Here is a 13,859-nt window from a genome sequence, read left to right as displayed (position 1 = left end):
GAAATGATTCTTCTCAACATCACTAGCCATTAGGAAAATACAAATCAAAACCACAGTTAGATACCATCTCACACCCGGGAAGAGGGCTATTATTCAAAAAGACAGAAAATGGCAAATATTGACAAAGATGTAGAGAAACTGGAACCCTTGTGCATTGTTAGTGGGAATGTAAAACAGCGCAGCCGCTATGAAAAACAGTATGGTAGTTCCCCAAAAAGTTAAAATGAGAATTATTATATGATCCAGCAATTCCACCTCCAAGTATATACCCAAAAGAACTGAAAGCAGGGACACAGAAATATTTGTACACCCATATTAATAGCAGAATTATTCACAATAGTCAAAAGACAGAAACAACCCAAATATCCATAGAGAGCTGAATGGATAAGCAAGATGTGGTATATACACACAATGGAATATTATTCAGCCTTAAAAAAGGAAGAAAATTCTGAAACATGCTATCACATGGATGAACCTTGAAGACATTATGCTAAGTGAAATAATCCAGTCACAAAGGGACAAATAATATATGATTCCATTTATATGAAGTACCTAGAGCAAATTCATAGAGACAGAAAGTAGAATGGTAGTTGCCAGGGACTAGGGGAGGGAGGAATGGGGAATTATTGCTTAATGAGTATGGAGTCTCAGTTTTGCAAGATGAAGAAAGTTCTGGATATGGATGGGGTGATGGTTGCACAACAATGTGAATGTACTTGATCTGTACACTTAAAAATGGTCAAAATGATTGATAAAAAATGACTGATAAAATTGATAAAATTTATCATTACCATGATAAAATTTACGTATATTTTGCTACAATAAAAAAATGAAAAACAAAATAAGAAGAACCTTGTCGGTGCTGCAGTATTCTAATCTTTCTTTCTTCTATGTACAGAAATATATAGAGTACATCCAGTGAACGTGTTAATGCAACAGAAAAATACAGACATTATTCTCTATCTGCAGTATTCCCCTGGTGTGACAAAAGTATTCTACTCCCCAGTATTCTAATGAGGAGGACAAAGAGCCAGAAAATAGATACTACAAGTGCCAAACTCTAATACTTACCACGAAGCCAGCTGTTTGTGAAGACGGAGTACTTGTTAACAGGCCTCTGCTTTTCTTATCAGGAGTACTGGAATTTGTGTTCTATCAATGTTTTGTGAAATAGGGAATTGAATAGCAGAAAGAAATAAACTACTTTAATACAGTAAAAAAACAATTTAAAATTAGTAGACTAGATCATAACATGTCATACTAATAAAATTTTAATCTGCTAATTAAATTTTAAATCACTTGACAGGTAACTAAAGAATTTTCCAGCTTGAGCTAGGTCAAACAACTCTCAAGAGACCTCTATGAGGTACAACAACTATATGAGAATACTTTGGTTGAAATAGCTGTTAATTTAGGAAGAAACCTAATTAAAGTTTTTTTTTTGTTTTTTGAGGAAGATTAGCCCTGAGCTAACATCTGCCGCCAATCCTCCTCTTTTTGCAGAGGAAGATTGGCCCTGAGCTAACATCTGTGCCCATCTTCCTCTACTTTATATGTGGGACGTCTACCACAGTATGGCTTGCCAAGCGGTGCCATGTCTGCACCCTGGATCCAAACCAGAGAACCCCGGGCCACCAAAGCAGAATGTGCAAACTTAATCGCTGCGCCACCAGGCCGGCCCCCTAATTAAAGTTTTGAATTAGGAAACGGTGCTTTGATTATCTTTGTTAAGTGCTAATAAATGTATTTTACATTTAGCATTTGTTTAATTTCTAGTATACTATTGTACTTTTTCTGGAAAGGGATTATAAGTTATTTCTGACACTGTTAAAATATATATGGAACAAAGATAATTGGTTTAAAATACATACATTTAAATGTATATAGATACTTTTTATGGAACATAAAGTTAAAAAAATTATAAAGTAGGATACAAACTCATTTTCTATTTCTTTTTTTTCCTTGGAGGAAGATTAGCCCTGAGCTAACTGCTGCCAATCCTCCTCTTTTTTCAGAGGAAGACTGGCCCTGAGCTAACATCCATGCCCATCTTCCTCTACTTTATATGTGGGACGCCTACCACAGCATGGTGTGCCAACGGTGCCATGTCCGCACCTGGGATCCAAACCAGCAAACCCCGGGCCCCCATAGCGGACGTGCATACTTAACCGCTGCACCACCGGGCCAGCCCCATCATTTTCTATTTCTTGAAGATGCAAAGAGACAGACAAAGAGAGACAGGCAGACAAATCAAGAAGAGTGAGAGACAGAGCAAGAAGAGAAAGAGACAGGATCAGAGAGCTAAAGAGTTTAAGAGAGAGGGGGAAGGACGGATTGACAAGTTGGGAGGAAGGAAGGGAGAGAAAGGCAGGGAGAAGGAGGAAGCGGGTAAAGAAGGGAAGAAAGGAAGGATGGGGAGACAAAAGGCAGAGGAAGGAAAAAAGACAGGAAGATTGAGAGGAGAGAGGGAGGGAGAAGAGAGATGGAGAAGACAGATATCAACAGAGACTGAGCAGAAAGAGATTCACAGTCAGAGAAACCAAGTCAGAGACATAGAAGGACGGAGAGAGATCAAGATAGAGACATGGAGAAGAGAGAGACAGAGCTTGAGACTGAGAGACAAAACTAGGGAGAGCAAAGACAAAGAAACAGAAACACAGAGCAGAGAGAAACAGAGTGATAGAGATAGTTAAAGAGAGAGAAGATGGGCAGTTTTATTTCTAGCAATCTGCGGCCTTTTCAACTCCTGGATTCCATGCAACAACCACATCTCTCTGATAAATCTCTTTGAATAGGTGTCTATTATACGCTGCCAAGTCTGGAACCCAAACTCAGTGTTAAAACTTGAACATCATAGGAAAGTTTCTGTTAGGTTTCTTTTTCGTTCTTTCCTCTTTTCTTTCTTTCTGGCTTAAAATCTCTTAAACTAGTTGTTTGTTCAAGACATAATCTGGAATAGTTTATCAGGAAAATTTTTATCAAAAATATTTTATGGGGGCTGGCCCATTGGTGTAGTGGTTAAGTTCTTGGGCTCCACTTTGGTGGCCTGGGGTTCTCAGGTTCGGATCCCAGGTGCGACCTAGGACCGCTTGTCAAGCCATGCTGTGGTGGCATCCCACATAAAATACAGATATTAGCTCAGGGCCGATCTTCCTCACACACACACACACACAAATTTATGGATATATTTACTTGTTACAATGAATATGTCAGCTCTATAATTATTAGTTATATAATCTTTTAATTTCTTCATTTGAACAAGGGCTATTATTCTACCCTAGAGATTGCTGTGCAAAGATTACAAACAGTACATGTAAAGAGAATCTATGGTGCCCAGAGAGTAGGAAACATTCAATGATAGCTATTATTATTATCACTGTGGCAGCCATGGAGGTGCTCTACTCAGATCTCCTTCAACAAAGGAGCCACTGTTCCACTGAAAGGAATGCAGTCAGCAGATAGCCCCCAGGTGCAACATCTTTAGAATCTCCTTCAGTTTTCAGGCTGAGGCCACCATCTTCTCAGGCAATCCTTAGCCAACATCTGAACACAGCAGCCCAACATAAGATTCCTCTAATGGACAATCTTTGCTCCAGAGGTCCCCACTGGGAGAGCTTTTGTCAGATCATTGAGCATTGAGGACTGAGGCTATTCCTGCCCAGTCCTGCTTCCTCCCTGGTTTACTTTCTCAGCTATTAGCCCCTCCAATATGCCACCTGAACTCTTAAGTCTATCTGCTTCCCAGTGGTTCCAAGTAATACAACTGTCAACTAACAGTCCACTTAAAAAACATCTGCCTGTATATAGCTGTAAGTATATAGCTTCTCTGCATTTTTTCCTAAATTTGTTAAGAAATTATGCATATCTAAATCTTCCCAATAAGTACATTTTCTTTTTATAGTCTTTTCAAGAATTAGTTAATAAAAGGCCAGTGCTTACCAATGCAGTTTCCAGGGGCTGAGGCAGCAGAACTTTGGTAACTGATCTACCTGCACTGCTTTCAAGAGTAGACTTCTGCTGAGATGACGGAACCTTGATTTTTAGATGCTGAGAGCTTAACTTTGTTTGAAAATTTGTATCTCTAGGTTCAGGATCTTTTTCAGGCTGAAACCAAATTCACAATTGTGAAATATATTTCACAGTATTCAATTGCTGTAGAAGCATTTGAAGCAGTTCTCAGATGTCCTCTTTTTATTGTAATACATATACATTGTTGACCACTCCCCCTTTTAGGAGTAAACATTCTTCTTGGCTTCTATGATATCATATTGTGTTTATTTTCCTCCTTCTTTCTGTCCACTATTCATTTTCTACTTGACTACAGAGTTTTCCAAGGATTGATCCTGGACCCTTATCATTTTCTCACTCTATAGATACTCTTTCCCAGGTAATTTTATCTATTTTCATAAATTTAAAAATATCTATAATACTGTACACTCCTCTTCTATTTTCCTGACCTGCAGACTTATAGCCAATGGCCCTTCCAACATTTTCATATTAATGTGCCTTCAGACTTCCTTCCTGCCTTTCTTTTCATGTTAAATAGCACCTTTAACCAAAGCTTCTTAAGACAGAAACCTAGAAGTCTTGACACCTCTCACTCATTCATCCTCTATATCCAATAAATGAACTCTACAGGCAAAACTATCCTGAATCCATTCATATTTCTCCATCTTCCTTACAAAACATCCTAGTCAAAACTTCCACAATCTTGCACCAAAAATCTTTGCAATTTCATTCTAATGAGTCTTCTTGCCAACACTCTCGCCCTCTTTCAATTTGCTCCCTAATTATAGAATGACAGTAGGGTATAGCGGAAAGAATACAGATTTTAGATCCAGAAAGACCTACCACAAGCTCCTCAAACATCTTAGTTAACATCCAAACCTCTTTTTTCTCATCTATAAAATAGATAAAACCAAAACAAAGAAAAAACTTACATGATAGGAATGCTATAAAGAAAAGACATAATTAATGAAAAGTGCTTAGAATAAAGCTTAGCACTGAGTAGCCACTCAAATAGTAGCTCCTGCTACAAACAAAATAAAGTCCAAATTCCTTCTCAAAGACCTCCAGATTCCAGGTCTAATGTACTAATTCACAAGTGTTCCTCAGCATAAAACACTGCTCTGGCTACACAGCAAATGTCTCATTTTTACCTTAAATTAATGATTAATAGACAACCAACTATCCAAAAGGAAGTTGGAAAGATTGTAAATTTTAACTCTCTTTCATTAAACTTATATAGAGTACATATTCATGTAACAATAATGTAACCTAATTGCAAACTCCAAAAATGTTTTAAATTATTGACTTAGATGAAAAATAATTCCAATAAAAGTGATGGTTAAAAGTATGCCCTATACTAATGAAATGTATGGTTTTTGTAGTTATTCTGCTTCAATACTTGCTTTTTTCTTTGTTTTTTCAGGGGTTGAAGGACAAGTTTTCTCAGCAAGTAAAACTTCACAAGCTGCATTATCTATAAATAAAAACATACTTTAGATTTTAATTATTTAACCTCTATTAACTATAGGTACAGAAAAGAGAACTCAAATTTGGAAAAAAAAAACAAAAAAGATTTTACCGACTATGCCTTTTAATAGTTATCAAAGAAAAACAATATATGTTAAATAATCTGACTTGCTACAGATAGGAGAAAGTATTCTTTAAAATATCTTTATCTCAAGAGCTCCAGATTTCACAGGAGTAAATAAACTCTATATAAGATTTACTTTTCGATTAGTAGAAAAAGTTCTATGTGATTAAAATTCTTCATTAATTATCCTTCCATTTCTACTTTCCTGTATTTTCAGGCTTTCCCTTTCTACTGCAGCTTTTCTACCAGCATTTAAAAAATGCTCAGGCCTCTTTCATCTTACCAAAAACTTTATCTGTATCCCAACCCCCTTCCTGCTACATCCCCTCTCTCTTCTTATCCACAGGCAAGTTTCTTCAAAGAGCTGTCCACGTATACTAACATAACTTCCTCTCTTCCTATTTATTCCCAAACCCACAACAATCTAGTTTCAGCTCACATCAATATGAGCAGAAACATTTCCTGTTGCACCTTACTGGACCTCAGTACGACAGGCAGGAACATCTCCCCCCTCCGGCATCTTCAATCTTGACTCTTCTCTCTTCCTCACTCTCCAGACTCAATCCAAAGCAACAAATATTTAGTGAGTGTCTGCTATGTGCTAATTTTACCTATCATATATACTTAATGGCTGTTCTTTATTCTTAACACCAGTACCTTGATTTAAGGCACCAAAATATTTTCCTTTAGATTATTCCAATAGCTTTTCAATTCACCTCCCTCTGCAGTCCATTGTTCACACTATATACCTAAAATACAAATCTAATACTATTTGCTTAAAACTCTTCAAAGGCTTTCCACTGCCCTCAAGTTAAAACTTAACCTCCTGTACTTGGCATACAAAATTCTGGTTTTTATGATCCCTGTATTGTATATATATTCCCAGTCTCATTGTCGAGGGCAATAGTTTGCTAAATAAAATACAGGATGCCCACTTAAATTTGAACTTCAGATAAACAATGAATAATTTTTTAGTTTAAGTATTTTCCATGTAACAGTACAAGCATGTGCAATATCTGTGACCAGACTATATTAAAAAATTATTTGCTGCTTATCTGAATTCAAATTTAACTGGGCATTTTGTATCTTTATTTGCTAAATCTGGCAACCTTTGAGGCTGATCACTCCTCTCATTTTCATCTGCCAAGGTAGAGAGAAGGAGTAGGTTTGAGAGTTCTGTAAGAGATAAAATTGGTACCAATTTGGTAACAGATCAGAAATAGGAAGTATTATAAAGAGGAAGGTGTTGAGGATGATCCCCATGTTTCTGGTTTGCTAAGCTACATTTGCTAACTGAAATGGAGGACACCAGAGGAGGACCAGATTAGGTCTTGGTCATGACAATTCTCAGTCCTCAATTCTCATTTTATTTAATCTCTTGGTAACTTTTGTTTTAGCTACTTCTAAATGTTGGAGTGTTCCATTTATATTCTTTTTATATATGTCTTTTCTACTTATTTTCACTTCCTATGTGATTTCATCTAATCCTATGGCTTCAAAACATCTATACTCTGGCTCTACATATTTATCTACAGCCCGTTTCTGCCCTGAACTCCAGACTCCTGTGTTACAAACTGCTTTCATGATATCTTCACTTGAAGGCTAATAAGCCTCTCAATGTTTTAATATGGCACAAATATTGTATGCATATGTATTCATCCATATAATCACCAAACAGATCACGATATAAAATATTTCCAACACCCCAGAAGTTTCCTATATATTCTTTCCCAGTGAGTTCCCTCTTTCCGTAGATTACCACTATTCTGACTTCTATCCACCAGAATAGTCTTGCCTGTTCTTGACTTCATATATATGGAATTACACAGTATATACATGTTTGTGTTTGCCTTCTCTCATGTAACATTATGTACGTGAGCTGACAGATAAAATTTAACATGTCCAAATCAAATTCTCTTAATCATTCTCCCAACTTGCTCTGCTCTACAGAGCTCCTGTCTTAAGAAATGATACCACCATTCATCCAGTTGCTCAAACCAATAATTTAAGATTCATCCTTGACTTCTATTTTTCTCTCCTACCCAACATCTAGCCTAACCAGAAAATCCTGGCACATCTGCCTTTAAAATATATTCCATATCAGACCACTGCTAGCACCTTAGTCTCATACACCATTATCTGACCACTGCAATAGTTTAACAAGATCTCCTTGCTTCCACTCTTGCCTCCTTAGTCTATCTCCACATAGTAGCCAGAGTGATGATTCTAAAAAAATATATATCTTTGATCACATCATCCTTCTGCTCTAAAATGTCCTTCTTAGCACATTTAGAATAAAATCCTAGGGCCAGCCCTGTGGCCAAGTGGTTAAAGTTCTGTGCACTCTGCTCTGGCAGCCCTGTGCTCAGAGCCTGGGTGCTGACCGACCACACTCATCAGCCATGCTATGAAGGCATCTCACATACAAACTAGAGGAAGATTGGCATGGATTCTAGCTCAGGACTAATCTTCCTCAAGAAAAAAAAAAAACAAAGAGGAGGATTGGCAATGGATGTTAGCTCAGGGTGAATCTTCCTGACCAAAAAAAAAAAAAGAAAGAAAAGAACAAAATCCCTACTCCTTACGACAGCATACGAGACTCTACAATACACGACTTGACTAGCTCTCTGACCACAATTTCAACCGTTTATTTTTTTACTCTCTTTGCACCAGTCACACTAACCTCTTTCCTCTTCTTCGAACACACCAAGCACATTCCCATCTCATGGCTTACTCTCTTGTTGTTCCCTTTGCCTGGCATGTTTTGCACCTAGATTTTGGCCCACTCTCTCACTCCATCCAAGCTCTGCACATATGTCACCTCCTCAGAGGCCTATCCTGATTACCCTGTCTAAAATAGCATCCCTAGTCCCACTCTCTGTTTTTACTCTGCCTTATTTTCCTTCATTACTCTTATTTCTGAAGTTGTTATGTATTTATTTGTTTATCTGTTTATTATCTTTCTTCCTCCACTGTAACATAAGTTCTGTTAGGACAAGGACTTTGTCATGTTTCCCAGCAACTAAAACTGTTTGTGTTACACTGCAGGTGCTTGATAGATATTTGCTGAATGAATGGTATTAATGAACGGCGAGATGAGGTGTCTCTGAAACATTGCAGAGAAGATGTTCAGAGGCAGCCGCATATAAGGGTCTTCAACTCAGAAGAGATTCCAGACTGAGAGAAAATTTACAAGGCCTGCTTTTTACTGGATACCTGTACATATCGGGGGTAGATTGAAAAGAAGTTAAAATCTAGGAACCAGCCTTGAAGAACTCCACATTTAATGGCTAATAGCAGTAGATAAGATTGCAAAGGAAACTACGCAGGAGTTTCCTGAGAAGTAATTTCCTGTTTATTTGTTTCTATTACTAGACTACTGGATCCTTGAGGACAGGAAAACAGCCATTTCTCAGTTTTCGAATACTTAGTAAAGAGCCTGATACACAACTGGAACAGAGTTGTATTTGCTGAATTAAGGAATGTGTAAAAAGTAGTTCTAGAGCAAGACATGATTTATTTAATTTTAAATTTTACATCGATCAACCACATAAAAGTAAGAGTACAAAAGCATACACAAATCCAGAATCACTATTCTGCCTTACTACCAGGCTTTATAAATAATATTTTCCACAGCCAAAGCAAAACTTTCTATTAGGCAAGACCTAGGTGAAATCAAGATTGTTTTTTGGTACCCGAACCACTTTCCCTGTCATCTCCTCTCTTCTCTTGTTCACAAGTTCCCTTACTCTTTGATCTATAAAACAAATCCTCCTTCTAATGCTCACCCTTCAGGGTAATAGGTGCTATTCCTTCCAAGGATGTGTGCTTTCACAGGTATAGTTTGTATCACTAGATTAATTTTCCTTAGAACAGAAACTATCTTAATCATTTTTATACCCACAGTTCATAATGTAATATCTGGCATTTAGTAAATGCTCATTAAGACAACTTCTTAAACTGAAAACTTTTTTTTTTAAGTTCATACAGACATTTATACCCATCAGGAGCAAAACCAGCAATTCTTCAAGTTTACCCTCACATAGATACTATAAAACTTGTTGCCAGAAATAAAGAAAACAGGAATCTTGAGATACAGCAGAGGTTAGTAAGGTTGTAAATGTCTTGCGAAGTTTATTCTAATAGTAAACTAAATAACAGAGTGCCTAATATGCAAGGCACTTTGATGATCCTTTTATTTTTCAATCATCACACATAACTCCAATATATCTGTTTACTGATTATCTTCCTCTGCTATGACTGAAACTTACAAGGGGAGGGAATGTATATCACTCCCCACTGGTATATGTATATAGCAAGGCCTAGTACAGAGTACATACTCAGTAAATATTTATTAAACTAATTAAGGACAGGTGCTGTGGGGATAGTTAAGACCCACTTTCTATCCTCACATATCTTCAGTTCTTAAATACTTAAACACAATAGCTTAAATACAAGCTGAAAAGTACTCAGTTTCCTTGCTATCAATTTTCTTAATATACACTACATTGTGACAAAAATAAAGAAAAACAGAATTATGAAAATAATTAGTTTCACTATTTATTACCTGATTCTGAATTTGAAGTATTCTTTGGTTTTGGAGGAATGTTTTGGTCTGCTAACAGCATCCCTCTATAATAAGAACAAATTAATGGTATACTCTTAATCTTTCAGTAACCTTCAAGAATCCTCAAATAATACTTAAAATCAGGACACTTATATGCAATCAATTATCCTATAGAGAAAATACTGGTTAGAAAAAAATGTTACCATATCTATATGAACAAATAGTTTAATAATGAAAGGCAACATATTTATATATTTATCAGTTTGAGACAATATATGTAGAGGACAAGGCCATCAGAAGACCTGAGTTCAAAGCCCAGTTCTGCTACTCGCACTTGAGTAGCCTTGGGAAAGTTACTTAATCTGCCTTGAGTCTTGGTTACCTCATTTATGCAAAAGGAATATCAATTTTGTTTCTCAGGATTCTTATGGTAAGGATCTCAAGTAACATGACAGATAAAGCTTTCTTAAAATTAATAGCCTTTTCTCTTTTATACTTTCATAAATAAGACCACCTCCAAATCTATCTAAATGTGTAGGAGAGGATTAGCTATTACAAGAGGAATATAAAAAGATCAAAACTCAGCCTGTGATCACCAAAATGGGATTTCTGAGTCCCTAGCAAGACAATGGAGTTGGAAATCAAATGTGAGAAGATGATTTTCTAAATTCCTTTTAGGGGTTTATTGAAAAGTTGAACTCAGTAAGCAAAAAACAGTTTTATTCTTTCATATTTCCCCTTTGAATTCATCCTGTCAAAATAGTACTTTTTCTTGCCCCTGAATGAACGTTCAGGTGTATTTCATTGCTTTTGTGGCATTCTCTTGTAGTAAATAGTCATTTTTTGGATAATAAAAAGCCCAACACCAAACTCTTATTATCCAGTTTAAATTTCTTTCTTTTCCCAGCTTAGGCCTGATTTAGATTTATAAGCTGCAGTGAGGAAAGCAACCATGGCTGGTTTCTTCTTTATTTCTTGTTCTTTTTCCTCCCCCATTTGGTAACTACTCTTTGGGGTCTTCTGGCATTGGAGTAGGGGGATGGGATTGTAGAAAGGGAGAGGAAAGGTTTTTCTTGATCTTGACTGATACAATTATAATACACTATTGGTGCCGTTTGGGTGTGACAGATAACCAAATGCTGACTCTTTCAAATTTGAAGTATTTTGAAGTGTTCAGTGATAGGATTTCCCTATCCCTGGGGCTCTCTCACTTGCTGCTATTAATGATCTCCTCAGCTTTTGCCATTCGATGAGAGAACTTCCAGCCTCTTTCAATTGAGTTTACTTTGTCCTTTGCAGGAAGTCTCACTGGGCATGATCCCTTTCAAGATAATCTATAACCGGCTCCCTTCTGAGGGATCTATGTCTGACCTATGGGCATTATGCACAAATCTTTGTTGTGCCAAACTCTGAAAGTACATCTAGCCTCCTCTTGATTCTGGCACTCTAAATCATCTAACACACCCTCTTGCCTTTAGACTTTTCAGGTGTGAGTCAGAAACCAAATTCCAGGGGACATATGTCAAACTTTCCAAATGATTCTCCTGGAGCTTCCTCTCTTGTATCAAGGTGACAGAGAAGTCTCCCTCTCTCCTTGCATATGACACCAATAACTCTTATCAAAGAAATACACATTCTTGGTCATTTCACCCTTTCAGTGCATTCTTAGTTTTTCTTAAGTAGTTTGGAGATTGATGATGGGCTTACGCTCGAAGAATTGGGTTTTGACCTTACCTTTTACAAAGTCTACATAGATGGTCCTATACAGAATACTGATAAGGGTAATTGTCATTTTTATTTTGTTTTCATCTATTGAGGTCACTATCCAAACTCTAAGGCTACATGAAAGCCACATTTAACATCCTGCTACATTCCTCAAGTTCCTATTAACATACGTAAATTAAGGCTTGGTGGACAAAACCATGGAGTTTTACTATTAGCCATAGAATATAGAAAGAACTCAGGCTGCAACCAAAGACAGATCCCCCTTCCGCACCTTCCAGCCTAGAGGATTCTTCGAAAGAGAAAGAGGACAGAGGCTTAGGAAACAAGAAGTAAGACAACGGGAACTGACTTCTCTCCCTCAAGCCCAAAATCTGGAGGTAGGGGTAACAGGTAGGAAGATGACATTAGAAAAGGGAAAGAGGAAGCCAAAAGTAGAGGAAACGTGTGCCAAACTCCATTTAGAACTCTAGCAGGAGACATCCACCCAGGGTGGAAACACAACATAAAAGTAAGAGCTTGGGACATTCAAGCAGAGATGGGACCTCAGTTAGCCCTTCTGAGAGTCCCTTAATTCCTGTACATTGTGAACAAGTTCTCAAGGTTCCACATACCAAGGGCAATGCAGAAGATGGTCATGTTTAGAACCAAAATACCTGGCATAGGGCTGCTGTGGTGAGGTGACTTTACCACAAAGATTGTAGAAAGCAACCAAGTCAAAGTCTGGATGAGGACTCCAATGAGACTCAAGGGGTTTGGGGTAGCAACAAAAGCTAAGGTGAAGAAAAATCAGCAGTGGAGGACCTCTGGCCCTAAATAAGGCCCTTTCACCAATGACTTTATCTATGGAGTCCATCCCAGGTACAGATCCAGTCTTGAGACCTGCAGCACAAATTAGTAAAAGTCCATAGACAATTCGTGGATTCCAGACACCCTCAAGCCCCAACTTCACCCCTTCCCACCTCTGGCCTGCCCCTATGCCTATGAACCCATATTTAGGGTGACTATTTGTCCAAACTGGAACCTTTCTGAGAATAAAAGGGAGCTCAGTTAAAAATATGTCAGAACAACAGGCACGTACTGGGACTGTCCCAGGCAAATCAAGAGTTATGATCACCTACCTACATGCCATCCTCAGAAATATGGAATGGGGAGAAAACCTGAAGGACTCAGTATTCATCCAAAAGAGACTTTTAATTGGAAGTAACTGGATGGCATTAATAAGTAAGTTTAACTCATAATTACCCAGCTAAATAGGGTAGAAGGATGATGAGAGCCCATGAGCAGTTTAGATCAGTTATTATAAGAAATAAAGATATAGTTTCTTTGCACATTCAAGTGGTAGGTTTTATTTTTTAAAGATAGGGCAGCATTTAAGGGAGACAGGAAATAGGATCAGATACACATAACCAAGCGTTATGTTACGTTTGCTCCATTTCAATACTCATGCAACAGTCATTGAAGTGGGTCTACACAGATCTTACAGCAATATAAACAAAACTCCTTTTCCCCACCTCGTATTATGTCAAAGTTGTACAGTTTTAACTTTGTGAATGTGCTGTTTATTAAAGAGAATGCCAAAATGTCTAGTAGATAACAGGTGCTCAAAATTGGTATCATTATTCTTCAAACATCACTCCTTCCTTCTTAAGAATATATTGCATTGCAAATTGTGGAAAGGATTAAAAAGTGAGTCCATCATCCTTTCTCTCTGGTGACCTTAATAATTTATCTTTAGAATTTTCTGTTATTTACCAAAGAAGAATAATTCACCCAAGAATAACAGTAATCGATTTTATTTTCTTCAGAAATTTCTCACCATTTAGATACAAGCATATTTATAGGAGGCTATCACACTAATGCTATACTTCTCTTACTCTAAGCACTTTCCCAAGGGGACAACAACGTCTTCAGCCCAGAACTTTTCCCTTGCCCTCCAGGCTGGGATATCCAACTGCTTGCTAGATATCT

The 13,859-nt window shown here is 37.4% G+C and overlaps 1 protein-coding gene across 1 annotated transcript in view; it reads right to left on the bottom strand.

Moving 5' to 3' along the window:
- Window positions 1-13,859, bottom strand: part of MEIKIN (meiotic kinetochore factor) — a 91,831-nt gene that overhangs the window by 51,734 nt on the left and 26,238 nt on the right. Inside the window, exons 8-10 of the mRNA XM_046667793.1 lie at window positions 10,167-10,231; window positions 5,412-5,482; window positions 1,072-1,152 (exon numbers count right to left, since the gene is read on the bottom strand). Coding sequence (XP_046523749.1) covers window positions 1,072-1,152; window positions 5,412-5,482; window positions 10,167-10,231 — 217 coding nt within the window. The remainder of the gene's footprint in view (window positions 1-1,071; window positions 1,153-5,411; window positions 5,483-10,166; window positions 10,232-13,859) is intronic.

The sequence above is a fragment of the Equus quagga genome, chromosome 7, assembly GCF_021613505.1.
Source record: "Equus quagga isolate Etosha38 chromosome 7, UCLA_HA_Equagga_1.0, whole genome shotgun sequence".
NCBI lineage: Eukaryota > Metazoa > Chordata > Mammalia > Perissodactyla > Equidae > Equus > Equus quagga.
The sequence above is the reverse complement of the archived record's forward strand: the minus strand, read 5'-3'. Positions and strand labels throughout refer to the sequence as shown.